We start from the raw sequence: 17,561 nt of genomic DNA, 5'->3' as shown, positions 1-17,561 counted from the left end.
GCTATCTGAATGGTCCACCTGTTGGTCTCCTGTTGTCCAGTTTTGATAAGTCTGTGCAAATGGTAATATCAGTTTCCTATTCTTAGCTCCTATTCGTACCTCTTTGTGTAGGCCTCTGATGCTGCAGCCGTCTGCTTCATGGTTCAACATGTTGGGGGTGCTATTCTGCATACCTCGTCTGTAATGACTGGTTATTTGAGATACTGCTGCCTTCCTATCAGCTCAAAGCAGTCTGACCATTCGCCTCTGCCCCTCACACAGAGAACTGCCAATGCCAATGTGAAACAGTGAGTTTGGATCAAGCCCAATTTAACTTTTTCTGCTGTCTAAAGTAAAGTGGTAACCTCTTTCTCAAAGTGCTTGCGGGTATAGGCTGCATAAGGTATGTTTCACATCCTGCTCAAATACTCCAGAACCACTGGTGCTTGACAGCATGCCCAATGTTATGTAAGTTATTGATTGTTCCTACATTTCTTTTGCTAAATTTGAGAAATATATCTTGCTGAGTGTTACTGGAATACTATGACTTTTTCCAAATTGGGAAAACTGCATCCAGATATTGTTCCAATTCTATTATGTTTTAAAGCTAGCTCTTTCACCAAATCTGTTCAAAATACATTATCTCTTATCGTCTTAGGTAAAAACAAGGCCCCAGCAATTCCATGTTAGGATCACTGACACCATTGATGTGTGAGAAAAGTGAAATGACAATACCAACAAAATGAGCTAAGTGTGATTATAAATGTGTGGGGAGAAGTAATGTGTATAAGCTTGAAATGAACTGAATGGCTGTGTTGCTCATGCTAGGAGTGCCTATGCACGCATGTGTGCATCTGTATGTGTTAAGTGTATGTGCAGCACATCTCGTGAGCCTTATCATTACTGTCATGCTTTTCTTTTGACATGGGAAGGAAATGAAACAAGGAAAATATAATCAATGAACCGAGGACTGACTGGAATACAACGCATGCCCTTGCATTCACGCACACAAACGCACACGCGCACACCCCCTCCCTCACAAACATATCCACGCATAGTGCAATCACATCTCCCGAATGAAAGATGTATGTGTGTCACTTATAACCGTAATTTATGCAGAGCCTTAATTGAAAATTGTTATCAGAATCAATTTGGCAGCCTTTAATAGGATGAGGGCAAAGAGGCTGCAAGAGAGCCAGTTCCCTGGATGATGCATTTGTTAGAAAGCGAGAGACAGTGTATGAGTGTTTGTGTATCTGTACATGTTTGCGAGTTTGCAGCCGTGCTCTGCATATTGCTGCAAATTGATTTTATTTGTGCATGTATGTATCGTGGCAGGCTTTCATGCTGGGATTGTGTTTAATTCACATGCAGAAATAGCTCCATTGTGCCTTGATTGGAGCTGACAAACCATCGTTAAGTTCTCCACATGGATCCACAATTTGAAATGCTAAGTGCTAGGCTGCACATGTTTAAAGCCTGTGAGGCTACTAGGAGTATATTTACTTAGGAGTGGAATCTATCTGGTTTCTTTAAACGGCTGTTGTATCTGAGTGTTGTGATTCCAGACCAACCAAGTGACTGTAAAGCAATTAATATGCAAATGAATGCCTCCACCTTTGATTATTGTTCTGTCTAATAATGTGTGAAGATTCAAGGTGTTACAGGTGTTAGATTAGCCGTGTGTGTAAGAGAAATATAAAAGAGACATTGCAGGTGTTCTCCAAACCTGTTTGTGTGTGTCTTTGTGTGTGCGTGTGTGTGTGTGTGTGTTTATCTCCACTCACAGTAGGAGCATCCGTAAACTTCTATTCGCAGACCAATCCGTCCCTCCTCGCTCCATTCTAACGGGATGAGCCTAAGGAAGCGAGCCACGATTCCCTGCTGGAGCTCATGGCGAACTGCACTCTCTGAGTTGGAGTTCCCAGAGAAAGCCTATAAACATAATCATTCATATACACACAGACATAGAGAGAAACACAAACACACACACACAACACACACAAATTAAATACATCAAAGCCACAAGCCTGAAGACAAACAAGCAGCTTCAGGACTTCAGAACAAGAGTATTTGTTCCACTCACCACATCCTACCCTGAAGGTGCTCACTCACAAAACATACAAAATAATTATGAGTCTACATATCTAATATGCCCACCATAGGACAGTCTAACCGTAGGGAATGTTAGGAGTAAATTGCATATTGTATTAAGCTGCGTATGCATTAAGAAACTCCCTGCTCACATCAATTCATATCTAGACTGATTTATGTGTCCCAACAAGTAATAGAGGCTTGTAACTGATGAGGTTTACAGTTCTTTGCTATATTAGCCCTTTGTTCCACACAGCTGGTATACTGTCTAAAAACTCATCTTATTAAAAAAAAAAGGCATCTTGAAAAGCAAATAATGCCTATTTAACACTTCTAGGATTGCAGTGATGCCTAATTAAAATGTCGTATTTATCTTTCAATTTTAAGTGTCTCTGCACAGCCCCAGTGTGGCTGCAGTTCCATGACTGAACATGTGCTGGTTGTTTTGTACACATCATGGCTTGACAGCATGAGCTGCTCTCCAATGTTTTGCTGTAAGCATAATTATTTGATGTCAAATTTCAATGACAGGCTACTGAAGTACATCTCCTGACAGTGCATTCCCCCTTTGCTGTTTTGACTTAAATGTGACTGACTGGAGTCTTTACCACCCACTAAAAAAAATAAATTGTATTTACATGGAAAAGAGAAATGAGACAAGGATGGCATTCACTTCACCAAATACTATAGAATCCCACTGGATGAGTAAAAGAGGCACTCGTTAAAATGATCTCCTCTTCTCACTACATCATTCTTGTTTTCTTTCCTCCTACTTAGTTTCTCTTCCTTCACTTGACCTGATACATGACAGGGAGAACCTCTAACCGCCCACTAATCCACCTCACCACAGTCCCTGAACTATTTTCACTTCTGTGCATTCTGCTCTGCTCTCTGAAATAAACACACAACACAACCCCGTTCCCCCATGCATTACTTTCGACACACACATGCACAGAACAGTTTGCACACACCACTGGGGAGAAGCCTCATTAATAGCCTAGCAGGTAACTAGAAGAGAGCAAGACACTAGACAGCCATGTGTTATTTCAGATAAGACATGGAGTGGGCAGGGCAGAGCATGAGTGTATGGGAAAAAAATAACTTGCACAGACAGCCTGCTTTCAGCTGACTCTTCAGTGACCCAAGAATGTACCCCTGAAGATATGCTATCTGCAAAAGGAGGAAATGGTCAAGAGTTCACACTTAGCTCAGAGCTACTGAACTTCCACTGTTGTGAAGGAGTGGACAGTGCTTCTTTTATCAATGAATTCCTCTCAGTTTCATATTTAATCTTTATTTATTCCATAAACCTTTATAGAATAAATAAAGTATGCCTTTTGAAAGAGAAGGTTGCAGCGTAGTATTGTATGTATGTCACCAATAAATAAGTAAGTAAATAAATAAATAAAAACAGCAAGCACATTAATAGTTATGCTCCTGACCATGACATAGCTAGAGTTATGGCTTTTACACCCAAGGACATAAAATCTCACAAATCCACAAATTGTCGTGGTTCTGCAGGAAGTTTGGACACATCCATCAGTGGCTAGGCAACAGATCAAGCAGCCACTCTGATCATGTGAAAGACAATACTGTTTAACTTGTGCAACGACTGGTGACTGATGATTCAGCAATGCAAACCTTAAAGTTACATTAAATTTGCTTTTTAAAGCAAGTTGACTGGAAACAGCATTTTTTCTCTTCTTTTAAATCATAGCAATTAAGTGGAAGTTGCCAGGTGTAATTGCTGCTTATATCGGTACTTTTTAAAGTAGCTTCCACACTATAGAAAAAAAAGGACTGGAGTACCTACAGATTACATGGACAGTAGCTGCTAGGTCATGAAAACCCATGACACGAAGCTCCTGTCACATAGTTTTTGTGCTGATGTTAATACCAGAGGAGGTTTTTGAGTCAGCACAGCACTGGTAACTTTGAGCACTCGGGGAGCCTGTTATGACTTCAAACAATGTGCGCTGAGCTCATTTCATAGTTGCATACCGCATCATCAAAACACTGGAAGTCTGAAATGTCTCCATAACTGAGATATTCCTTTATTCACCTGGGCTAACGTTACTCTTTGGAGCTGTTTGTGCAATTCTACAATAGCTTCTTCCCCTCTAACCCTTATCTTTTTCTTTTGCTGTTAAATCTTCTCAAGCTTTCTTCTCCTGTGCTCTCTATTGCATGTTTGTCCTTCAGTATTCTGTTTCCAAACTGCCTGTAGTGTTGGCTTCTGATATGAAGCACAATGACAGTTATATCTACAATCTGCATAAATACACACAAGCATCCATGCACACATATAGATACAGACTGCCAATGCACGACCTTGCCATTTAAGCAATTATGAAATGTTAAAACCTGATGTCACTGTTAAGATCGCCTCATCGTTGGGTATAAAATAACGAAAGAGGAAAAAAATCTTCTGACAATTTTTCTGGCTGCATGCAGATGACTTCAATTCCTTTTTGTCCAGCTGTCACCTTCCTCTCCTTGCCCTTGTCAAGGTATACCAGAGAAAGAAAAAGAAAAAAGAAAAAGAGAGAGAACAAAACCATTTTTTTCTTCACCCAAAAGCTCAATCCCCCCATCCTCTTTTTTTTTTCCCCCTCTATTTCCCTATTGTGTTCATCCCGCTTTCTACACTTATCTGTGCTTGGCTGAATGAACAGCTCAATTCAAAGGCATTACTATGCAGAGTGGGGGGCAGAAGGCAGGATAGGGAAGAGAAGAGGAGGATGAAGATGAGGAAAAAGCTGTGGATGCTGAACACCTTGCAAAAGTCTGCCTAGTGAACCATTTAATTCCCTCTACTCCAAAGTCAAATCATTAAGCGGCAAACCAATGAGTAATTGGAAATATATGTGTGTGACTGCCTGTGTGACAGTTTATGTTGAGGTGTGTGCACGTGTGCGTGTTTTATAAGCAACTTTAGAGCTTAGACACTTTGACGTTTTGTTTAATCAAGAACTGAGGTAATTTACGGCAACAAAGGCCACAAAGTGCCTGAAGCAAATTTCAGAGTTTACTCACTAGCTGCTATGTGCATGCGTGCAGAGTTGCATATACTTCTGCATGATTCTGCCTACTATGTACAGTATGTCAGTGATATGTACAGTTAATGTTAGATTAGTTGGTTTACTTGATACTTGAGAAAAATATTTACTGCTATTTTATGTAGTTCTGTGAGGATGTGCATCATATTTTGGAATGTTTAGAACAGTGTAAGTTAGTAAAGGACACACGCATGATTTCAGCAGTCCACGAGATCAGTGGGAGAAAAGCAATGAAAGAAATCTTGACTTGGAAAAGAAAATAATGAGGGAAGCTGAGAACCAGCCAGTCTCTGTGCTGACCATTTGGAGCACAGGGGCTGTCATTCAAGAAAGAACAAGCCAATCACTTTCCTACAGCTGGTCAAAAAAATACCCCTGTGGTCTGCTCTGTCTGACATACACAAACACACTTCGCTTGTATACGAGATAGACATCCACGTCGGCATGCTCGCTCTCATAAACAGACCCTGGCAAAATTCTCCACACGCCCATTATCTAACTGCTCAAAAGCTCCCCCTCATTGCTACTCCTCACCCGCTTACTTATTTTCCCTGGCTGCATGTTTTCATTTCCTGAATGAGCATCTGTCCTTTCTGTCTATTCTCTCTCTTTTTTGTTTCACTGAAAATCAGTCTGTATATGTGCGAGCATATTTCTGTTTGTGCTGCGTGTCTGCGTTTTGACAGCCAGAGAGAGGCCCTTCCAGAGAACAGATCTCTAGATACTGAGAAACAACAAGTGAAAGCTATTTTCTGGCATTTGCTTGTTGCTGCTGGACTCTTTGTTAGACCAGCCCAGAGTCAGGGCTATTGTGTGTGTGTGGATCTATGTGTATGTTCCTTCCAAACAGGCAGGGGAAATCAGTCCGGCCTGGTCTGGTCTTTTGTTTTTATTGACAAGTGTACGAGACAAAACAGAAGGACCATAGAGAAATTTGTGTTTCTGTGAAGCCCTGTGGGTGGCTGTGTCTGTGCCAGGAAAATAGGACAAATTCTAGTAATGCTTAATTGAAGTCATGAATCTTTAAAATGTTTTAAAGTGGGCTGGGTGTTACATACTACAGCATGTGGCTAACATCTTGAGAGTATACCGTGCTACACACAAAGCCTCAATAGGAAATCTCTTCTTACTGTTTCGTGACACTTGCTGACAGAATTAAAATTCTGGGCTACACAGTCAATCAAGTATCCCACTAGGGGTGAGGACCACAACCAACTTCTGCTGCAGGCAGAAGCTAAATGGATTTTTGATCTGAGTCTGCAGCTCCAGATGGGCTCAATGAGCTGAATGAGGAACTTGATCTGTGCTATTTCCTGTAATGGTTTTGTATTTTTTGTATTGTTTTTTGTTGTTGTATTTCAATCATATTTTTGTTCATGTTTTATTTTCTTAGTTCTTTCTCTTCGGTGGTGATTTATGCTTAGAAATGTAATAATATTTTGCTTAGTTGTACATCCTTGTATATGTTTGTGCTTCAGTTTTGTTTATATAGACTTTCTGACATGTCTGTTTTTGGCAACACATTTCTTGCTTTACAAGTTTGAACAGTGAATTGAACTGCAAATCTGAAAGTTTGTGATTAAAACGAATGTATGTCCTTCCATTGTTATGTGCACTTCTGTTGATTTCTGTACATCAAAGGCACGATAAGCTGCTTCAGAGACTCTTTACAGTCTTTTATTGGAACAGTTCAGAATGATCTCATTTTGTATCCGTATGTGCCAGATAGTTAGTTCAGTCGCCAATTAAATGGCTTTACCTGCTAAAATGGGCACCCAAAGAATTGGTGACAAAGGAAAATTGAATCTTTTCTTTGCTTTGCATACATTATTAAGGAAAAATGAAAAACACTTCTAGTACATTTCATACCAATACTTTTTTCCACACACTGCCTTTTGGGCTCATTAATTACTGTATAGTAATAGAAAGAGTGAAAAAAATAGGAAATTTGAGCAAGAAACCTTCATCACATCTTCCCTTAAATTTACACACATGCAGGAGAAAACACGTGTGTGTACATGTGTTTGGACCTGATGTAAGTGACATGCAATAGTTTTACAGTATCATGTCAGTATCAGTATCAAGAAAAAAGTGAAAACCATCAGTGCACTGTTGATATAAAATGGTTTCTACAGTCCTCATTAATCATACAATATTAAGAGAGTTCATACAGTAGGAAAGAGGAATTTTACCTCAGTGCTATTTTTTATACACTGTCCACACAAGTACCATTTTGAAACTGTTGCCAGACCAATTAAAATTTCATTACAGCCACTTAAGTTGTAAAGAAACTTTTATGACTCACTGGGATCTACCCTTTCTCCATAGTTCCATGCTTTTCAGACCTTCCATATGTAATAATACCAGTGTCACTGATATGCTACACAGTCACAAATATAGGTTGTTTTATACCAGTATGGACAAAAGCACTGGGCCATCTACACATTAAATCTAAAGGAGATGCTAAGCCAAGGAAGTCCATGTCTTGAAGCTCTTGGCACACAGCTTTTGTGCTGATGTTAATGTCTCAGAAGGTTTGCAAGTCTGAGTCAACAGAGCGCTGGCAAGTTTAACGTACTACTATGTGTCTCAACACTCGACTAGGTGACTGGGCTCTGCAACTCTACCACTTTGCAGCTGGAGTGGTGTGCTTCCTTCTACTTTGAAACAATACCTCTTAAAACGTTTTATTTGGAGGGAAGATATTTCATTAGCAGACAAAAAAGATGCAATAGTGGTATCCTGTTATTCTAGGATCCAGTGAGCTCTTTAGAACAACCATTCTTTCACAAATGTTTATAAAGGCAGACTGCATGGCTAGGTGCTTGATTGTATACACTTGTGGCGAGGGGACTTGAAACGCCTGAGTTTAAAAATAAAGAACCCATTACATTTGTTCATATTATTCATGTTGATGATCTTCATGGTTACAAACTGTAGGTCTCCTACGGCAGTGTCAGAGTAAGCCGAAGCACTTCTGCAATGACTTCCATGTGTGTAAAAGATCAGCACTTTTTAGAATTGACATAACATGATCACACATTCTCTATGTATGTGGAGAGAACTATCATTGACAAATGTCTGAAAATAAAATTTGATGTGCACAGTGCAAGGTATTGGTGTTTAGGACAATCTTTAGAGTGCTTTAGCGAGACACAAGTATATGGCTGTCCAATAAACTGCATTCTGGTCAGACTTAAGGAAGAGATACCAGGGTGCTCATACAGATATAAAGCTGACACGTTGAGATGTCATCAGATTAATGAAGAGTAGTGCATGTCTGAAAAAGGCTTATTTGAATTCATCATCTTCGTTATTCTCGCTCAGCAAATTTTAATTTCCACACTCAACTCTTTATTTAGAATGAATTGACATTAAATAGGCTGACACTCAAGTTCTGTGAAGTTGCTGCAGCCAATCAAGATAAAGACTTAAAAGTTAAAAGACAGACTTTATATCAGGGCCGATTAAAAGAAAAAAAAAAAGATGAAGTCATAAAAAGTAATCTCCATGACTTCAAGCAGCAGTGTTCCTCTGATTAGTTCAATTCAAACATTTTGGACTTTAATGCTGAACGTGATAACTCATTTAGTGGTCGACAGCAGCTGTTCATCAACAGTCAGTGTGAGTGAATGAGAAACTGCTTATGTATGGGGATAAACACTGGTCAACAAACAAGTTTGTCTTCTTTTTGTTGAGATGCAGTTTTGACCAGTGTCAGGAATTTGAGTCAGTAAGAGTAAGGCATAAAGAATCAACACAAATCATGAATGCACGCATCACTCTGAATGCTAAACCTTTTAATAATCTTACATTAATATCAAATAAGTGTGCCTTATTTCATATGATGTAAATGAACCTCCTGGAGTCTTTCCCCGATTCATTTCAACAGCAGACAGCAGTTGCTGTTTGGATGGTAGCAATGGATCATCTCCATCTGTGACATGACTCATTAGTAACTTGCGGCTGGCTTGAATTCAATGAAACATGGGAGAACGCATTCATCTTTGTATTACGTCACGTTATTAGTGGTGTTAGCACCAAATTAATAATCAGTAAGAAAACTGGTACTTAAGAACATTTTGACACAACTTTCTGCTAGGGCGCAGCTATCATGACTACAAGGACAGAGTGTAATTATTCTTAATGATTCAGTTTGATGGTGCAATGGTTTTGCACTGATGTACAGTATGTACGTCTTTGCAGGCCTGTCTACTGCCACTGGGGGGCAGTGTGTAAAACCCCCCCAAAAAACATACGTACAAATAGTTATGTTATCGACTGTCTCTCCCTGGAGATGAAAGTAGTTATAATGTACCAAAGAGTCTTTATAATGGATCGAAGTAAAGTGCTAAGGAGAGAGTAAACAGAAGTTAAAAATTCTGAATGACAATATACCAACTAGGCTGTTAATCATGACATCTCTTAGCAGTTGTCGACCACTGAAAGCACCAACAACGCGCATTAAAATTGGACCATGAGCAATGGAAGAAGGTGACCATCCATCTGTGGGATGTGCTAAACGAATAAGTCCCATTTTTGGAGGTGCAAAATCAGGGCTTACAAGACTTGAATAATCTGTTGCTAAAATATTGGTGGCAGATACCATAACACACCTTCAAGGGTCTAGTGAAGACCTAAATGCCTCAATGGGTCAGGGCTGTTTTTGGAGGAGAAGGGGGAGCAGCACAATAGTAGCCAGATGGTCATAATATCATGCCCAATCATGTACTTGGGCTTGTGCAGGAATTCAATGCAGTCAGACCCCTATTAGGTCACAGAAAAAGATGGTGTTCACCTTCATAAAACAAGGCTACTTGAAACCATTTCTAGTTGACATGAAGGGTATTGTCATTATTCATATGACTGCTGTGCTTTGAGGTGATTGTTGTGATTTGGTGCTAAATAAATAAAACATAATTGAACTGAATTGAATTATTAAGACATTCAAGGCTTTTTGTAACTAGTTCAAGTGAGACTCCATGGTGTAGGAAGATTAGCTTAAGTGCAACATGGATAATACTGGAAATTGTTTAAGGAAAAAGCATACTTCTAATATTGCATAATGTTTACATACTACTGTATAGCATATACACATAACAAAACGGAAAGTAAGAAAATTTAATGTTATTTTCGAGAAATATATTCTTTTAAAAAGTCTTTGTGTTTGCTGAGAAGGAAAGACTTATTTTGCCTGTGTGTTTTACACACACAAGGACAGAATAAGATCAAAGATGATTATGTGCCCTCATTTTGATTACTTTGTTATGGAGTGCAATGTATTTCTGCACTTTAAAAATGGCATTCTTCTTTTCTTTGTTCAGCCTTTCTTTGATCAAAAGGGACATTGAACCAACTACCCCGCTGAGGCGTGCCCTTTCTATGGGTTGGAGAGTTTTACGTTACTCATCTCTACATTTTGATCTAAGTTTAGGAGGTCCTTTTGCCAACTTTATTCTTGAGAGGACGTTGATGATCATGTTGACATTATGTTGACTCTATGACCATTTTTATCCTGTTCTTCCATATGGACTTCAGGAGGGGAAATCCTCATCCAGCATGGCTTCAGCTCTCTATTCTGCTCGATTATGCTTCTGATAAGCGGTAGCATTATGACCTCCAATTTCAAAGGTCACAATAATTATAATAATAATTTGTATCAAAAAGGTTTAGAAATTGTTGTCCTTGTAGAGTGCACTGAAAACATCTGTTTGATGTGTAACATCAAGCCATCGAGTTCTGCCAGCAATGTCAAAGCTATGTCAAGTGCAAAGAATTAGGATCATATTTTGGTTCCCATAACAACTCTCTTTCCTCTAGTCCTCCAATTAAAAAAAACATGCTTTTACTCAAAAGTTTCATAAGGAAATATTTCAACATTTCAGGCTTTGTTCACGCCAAATTCATCATGAGTAAAGTTTTAAAAATATTGTGACATGACAGTTTTAATAATCAAAACAAACCTAAATCTCAGTAAATACAAAGTGAAACTATGATGGCACCCCTGCTGAGATGTGAAACACATCTCCTGATTACTCAGTAACAAGCTGACATTTAACAGGCTGCAAGTTTGTCAGTGCTAAATATAACTTTAGGAGGGAGATAGGAGCCAGTTAGATAATGCTCTTTTCATCATATTTTCTTACATTAGATTAAATAAGATACCCTTATTTAATTTTAGTGTCACTGTTCAAAAGGGGCATAAACAAATTAATAAACAAGCTTTGATGGTTTTCTGCCAAAAACTTAACTTTACTTAAAATGTAAATATGATGTTAGCTTGTGCAGTATACAAAATAATATCTGCATATATTTTATATTATATTTATATTTATATTGTATTGCTTTGCAAGAGTGCTTTAGATGAACCTACTGTATGCTCGTAGGTATCCCTCCTCTTTGACATTACCTGATATATGGAAGATACTCTAAGCACTGTTTTTCATTACATATTTGTCTATTTGGCAATATCCTTTCTCTGTTTTTCTTTTTTCCTTGTTTTCAGCACTGACCTGCTTTACTGGTGTTTTTCTAGTTTCTTGCTTTATTCATTTTCCTCCTAATGTAAGCTCCTGTCTGCCAAAAGCCTAAAATGTAAATGCATGAGGCACTTGATGTCTGCATCTAATAAAATGCAAAAACATGGACGGCGATTGAAGCCTGGCAGCACGGAAGATCATCCAAGTTCAAAAAGTCAGCACTTCATTTCATTCGCGTTGCTTTTCTATCTCAGATGTGACTGTGAAATTTCATACATAAATAAGTCAAACTGCAATGCCTCAAAAGTGAAAATCAGAGGTGGGAATTAGAACCATTTCATTTAAGATGTACAACTTTTACTACAGATTTAGTGACTTGTTTATTAGATTATTTTTTATTTCACCACCTTAAACCAGATCAACCTTAACCTTGATCTTTACTGTGAGGTTTTGAGGGCACTGACTCACTCTGACTCATTCTGTTTGTTTACACATTACGTTAAGCTCATGGAGCCCTTAATAATTTAGGTAGCAAACCATTTTAATTGGAGCTCATTTGAATGTTAATATATAACTTCTGGTGAAAATTTCAAACATATTTTTTACTTACACAAATTGACTTAAAAGATTCCCTGTTGATGGCGACTGCTTATTGTATTGCCATCTTCTATTTGTTTTCTCAAATCTAAATTTAACTCATTAACTTGCCTATTGGTCGTGAAGACTGAGGTGGCTCCAAGGCACTTGGCAACACCCAGTGAAATAAATACTAGGCTGACATGCAAAGAAAGGTAAGCAGGGAGAGAGAGAGAGAGAAAAAGAAAGAAAAAAAGAGCGAGCGAGCGAGAGAATGTGTTCCACTGGTGCATAAATCCAGGTGCATGATTTATCAGTGCATGCTCTGCAGCTTTTGAAACTGAATTAGTCCCCACCACTGAGACACGGAGGCATCACCATTCATTTACCTGACGAGCCACAGTCTAGCAACTCCTCCCTCCTGAGAACACACACATTCGATCACAATTGGACAAAGGTAAGCGCATGAGCTCCACTCGAGCTCGAACACTAACACTTTCACATAAGCTCGCACGTGCTTGTTTCAACATCATTAGGTTCAGTTTTATATACAGCCTTTAGCACAGAGAGAGGAATAAAATGAGCCTCAGCTGTTCTGGCAAGAGCGAAGCATTACATTCGCAGTGTATTACAGCATCACATTTCCTGACACCTTTTTAGCAAGGCTTCAGCACAATTTCATCTGTAAATACCTGAGCAATGTGGCTGCGAATGGCACAGGCTGAGACACATGGTCGCAACATAATTAAGTTGTGTCGCCATTATTTACTTTAACCAAATCTATTTCATTGCTCTACATCCACGGAAGGCTATAGCAGTTGTTTTAGTTCAGCTAAAAGAAAGAAGTGTAAATCGTTGCTTTAGTTTATTTATGTTGACACTGACTAAGTTACACTGGAAATGTTATCCTGTACCTGGCGGGAAATTTTACGTAGTACCATCATTGAGGAATCTGATTTAAATGACCAGTATTAAGTGGACAAATCGAAAGTTTATTCTATCAGCTTATGGGTGAGAGAAGCCAGAGGATGCTTTTTTTAAGTGCAGCGCTTGTTAATGTTAAAACTACTGAATGCAAGGATTCTAAAAAAATACCTGTACAGTGTTTCTCTCTGTGTTTGTTACACACAAGAAGATCTGTAGCTACTCTTAGGAAAAAATGTTTGTACTGCAATTTACCAGCCTTATTCCTCATGTCTCAATGACTAGTTGACAAGATACAAGATAATGTGCTTCCATGCACAAAGGCCCAGAATGTCTTTTGGGTTTTATTGCATTGCTTTCAAATATTCTTATCAATTTACAGTAAAAACATCTATTTCACAGCATGTACTTCGTTATTTTGTTCAGGCTAAACTGTGGCGGCAATATCTCTATAAATGTTAGTAGTAGGCATCAGAATCAGAAAGGGGTTTATTGCCAAATGTTGAGCAGGTTTACAACATTAGGAAATTGCTGCGGTGCTTCAGTGCAAACATAGTGTCATAAATAGCACTTAAATAGACATGAAAAAATAAAAGTAGGGATAAGAATTAAAAGTGCTACGTAGAAAGATATGTGCATGAGCTATACATGAGATATATACATGAGAATAAGAATTAAGAGTGCTACGTAGAAAGATATATACATGAGTGCAGGTGGTGATCAGTGCCAAACATGGAATGATGCAGTGACACAGCATAGGGTCATGTGTTAGTGGTGGGAACAGTCATATGGTTATTGTTCATGTGTCCAACAGCAGAGGGGAAGAAACTGTTCTTATGGCGAGAGGTTCTGGTGCGAATGGACCGGAGCCTCCTGCCTGAGGGGAGCAGGTCAAACAGACTGTGTCCAGGGTGAGAAGGGTCAGCTGAGATCCGAGCTGCACGCCGCAATGTCCTGGAGGTGTACAGGTGCTGCAGAGATGGGAGTCTGCAGCCAATCACCTTCTCAGCAGAGCGCACAACACGCTGCAGTCTCTGTTTGTCCCTGATAGTGGCTCCAGCGTACCACACGGTGATGGAGGAGGTGAGGATGGACTCAATGATTGCAGTGTAGAACTGCATCATCGTCCGTGTTGGCAGGTTGAATTTCTTCAGCTGCCTCAGGAAGTACATCCTCTGCTGGGCTTTCTTGATGACGGAGGTGATGGTGGGCTCCCACTTCAGGTCCTGGGTGATGGTGGTACCCAGGAAGCGGAATGAGTCCACAGAGGTGATGGGGGTGTCAGTCAGGATGATGGGGGGGGAGTGGGGCTGTGTGCTTCCTGAAGTCCACAATAATCTCCACTGTCTTCTGGGCATTCAGCACCAGGTTGTTGTGGCTGCACCAGGACACCAGACGTTCAACCTCCCTCCTGTAGGCAGACTCGTCCCCGTCCGAAATGAGTCCAATAACGGTGGTGTCATCTGCAAACTTGATTAGCTTGACAGACTGGTGGGTGGAGGTGCAGCAGTTGGTGTACAGGGAGAAGAGCAGAGGAGAAAGAACACAGCCCTGAGGGGAGCCGGTGCTGATGGTCCGGGAGTCCGAGACATTCTTTCCCAGCCTCACATGCTGCTTCCTGTCCGTCAGGAAGTCAGTGATCCACCGGCAGATGGGATCAGGCACATTCATCTGGGAAAGCTTGTCTCGGAGATGGTCTGGAAGGATGGTGTTGAAGGCAGAGCTGAAGTCCACAAACAGGATCCTGGCGTAGGTTCCTGGGGAGTCCAGATGCTGCAGGATGAAGTGTAGGGCCATGTTGATGGCGTCGTCTACAGACCTGTTGGCTCTATATGCAAACTGCAGGGGGTCCAGGAGGGGGGCCGTGAGGGTCCTGAGATGGGAGAGAACTAGGCGCTCAGAAGACTTCATGACCACAGATGTCAGAGCCACGGGTCTGTAGTCATTTAGTCCAGTGATCCTAGGTTTCTTGGGGACAGGGATTATGGTGGAGGACTTGAAGCAGGCAGGCACATGACATGCCTGCAGTGAGGAGTTGAAGATGCCAGAAAACACCGGGGCCAGCTCGTTTGCACAGTGTCTGAGGGTGGCAGGAGACACGCCGTCTGGGCCGGGAGCTTTCCAAGCATTCAGGTTCTTAAACTGCTTCCTCACATCTGCTTCATGAATATGAAGAGTTGTGGTGGGAGGAGGTGGTGTGAAATCCTCTTTTGTGTGGGGTGAGGAGGGGGGTGTTGTAGGTGAACAGTTTGAAGGTGGTGATGGCTCTATGGAGGGGGGAGAGGTGGGGGAATTAGTGTCCAAAGTGTCTCTATTGTTGGGGCCGTTGGAGGTGTGAAGGCTGCCTGATGGCTCGTCAAAACGGCAGTAGAAGTCGTTAAGGGTGTTGGCTAAGAGCAAGTCATCAGTGGAGTGGGGGGTTTTAGGCTTGTAGTTTGTGATATTCCTAAAACCTTTCCACACAGAGGCCGAGTCATTCTCTGAGATCTGCTGCTGCATCTTCTCAGAGTGCTGATGTTTAGCAATGTCCACTTCTTTAGTGAACCTGTACTTGGCCTCTCTGTAGCAGTCCCTGTCTCCGCTTCTGAACGCCTTACTCTTTTCCAGCCACAGCTTTTTGAGTTTAGGAGTAAACCAGGGTTTGTCATTGTTATAACTCACCCTGGTGCGTGATGGCACAATGCTGTCCTCACAGAAGTGGATATAGGAGGTGACAGTGTCCGTAAACTCGTCCAAGCTGTTAGAAGCAGCCTTCATTGTGTCCCAGTCTGTAGACTCCAGACACGTGCGAAGCTCCTCCACAGCCTCGTTGCTCCACAGTTTTTTAGTCCTCACGACAGGTTTGGAGAGCTTCAGCCTCTGTCTGTACGCGGGGATTAGGTGGATCATGACGTGGTCAGAAAGTCCGAGTGAAGCGCGGGGCACCGCACGATAGGCCCCGCTGATCGTGCTGTAACAGTGGTCTAATGTCCTCTCCTCTCTGGTCGGGCATTTAATATACTGCTTGTATTTGGGAAGCTCATGGCTCAGATTGGCTTTGTTAAAGTCCCCAAGAGCAATGATGAGAGAGTCCGGGAATGTCCGCTCCATGTGCAGTATCTGCTCCGCGAGTGCGCACTGAGCTGCCTGCGCATCTGCGTCTGGCGGGATGTAAACAGCGGCCAGGATGAATGAAGCAAACTCCCGCGGAGAATAAAACGGTTTGCAGTGGATAAAAAGATATTCCAGAGAGGAAGAGCAGTGCTGAGCAATCACTGTCACATCTGTGCACCAGCCACTATTGATGTAGAAGCAGAGACCTCCACCTTTGGACTTACCGGAGAGAGCGGCCTGCCGGTCCGCGCGCAGCAGATGGAAGCCCTCCAGCTTGAGCGCGCAGTCTGGGATGTTCTCACTGAGCCACGACTCCGTAAAACATAAGACACAGGAGGAGGCAAAGTCTCTGTTCATGCTTCTCATCAGGGCCAGTTCGTCAATCTTATTCCTGAGTGAGCGTACATTAGAAAGGAAGATCCCAGGAAGAGCAGTTCGCAGTCCGCGTCTCCTCAAACCCACGAGTGCGCCGGCTCGCTTCCCTCTCTTTCGGCGTCTCGCTTTCCTGGTCAGAGTCAGCAGTAAATCTGCCGCAGATGCGACAAATATTGGAAATAAATCCACAGGCGTTGTAGTCCTGTAGTTAAGGAGCTCTTCTCTGGTGTACGAGTATCCAGAGGAGTGCCCAGACACAGAAGAAATGCACAAAAACAAAACAAAAGTAACGCACTGAAGCACCAGGGCGACCATACGCGGCGCCATCTTGGTTCCAAGAGACTTCATGATTGTGTTAGCTACTTTCATCACCAATATTTACAGGTGTCTCCTTCTGGCTTACCTCAATTTTAACAGCCAGTGTCTGTTCTAATGTATTAAAGTACATCCTATGCTTCCAGTAATCTAACTTTACTTTCATATCAGGTTGAGGGGCTTTTTTCTGAACACTTCACAATAATACATTACAGAAAATAAACTGGTAATAAGAAGGATGTTTTGGGATGCTGAAACTTATGCCGTGTTTTAGAGCTGTTCAAAGACTAGACTATTTTTCACCAGTCCAGTGAGAAACTATTATTAACTTGTTCCCTTTTGATGCTGTATCAGCTTAAGATGAGGCTGCGGCTGTGCTAGTTTATTGGATACATACATTACTGTCAACTGACCTAGTGTACTTTCAGCTTCAAGCATCTCATCCACATGAATAAACAATCTGGCAATGTAGGAGAGGGCCTCCTGGTACTATCTGATAGAGACTAATGGCAAACGACATTATGGAGGAGAATTCTGACTTTAGAAATGTGTTAATTTATTTTTAATGTCTTGTCGTAATTCGGTACGCATTGCATTTTGATTTCTTGATTTCTTTCTTTTGGGATTACATGAAGAAAGTGTGATGCTGTAACTATGGAATAATAAA

The 17,561-nt window shown here is 41.1% G+C and overlaps 1 protein-coding gene across 2 annotated transcripts in view; it reads right to left on the bottom strand.

The window, feature by feature from the left end:
• Positions 1-17,561, bottom strand: part of cntnap2a (contactin associated protein 2a) — a 405,328-nt gene that overhangs the window by 193,207 nt on the left and 194,560 nt on the right. For both annotated transcript variants that reach the window (XM_026179392.2, XM_080306454.1), the window contains exon 4: positions 1,767-1,914. In XM_026179392.2, the coding sequence (XP_026035177.2) occupies positions 1,767-1,914 (148 nt within the window). The remainder of the gene's footprint in view (positions 1-1,766; positions 1,915-17,561) is intronic.

This window comes from Astatotilapia calliptera, chromosome 9, assembly GCF_964374335.1.
Source record: "Astatotilapia calliptera chromosome 9, fAstCal68.1, whole genome shotgun sequence".
In the NCBI taxonomy this organism is placed as follows: Eukaryota; Metazoa; Chordata; class Actinopteri; order Cichliformes; family Cichlidae; genus Astatotilapia; species Astatotilapia calliptera.
The sequence above is the reverse complement of the archived record's forward strand: the minus strand, read 5'-3'. Positions and strand labels throughout refer to the sequence as shown.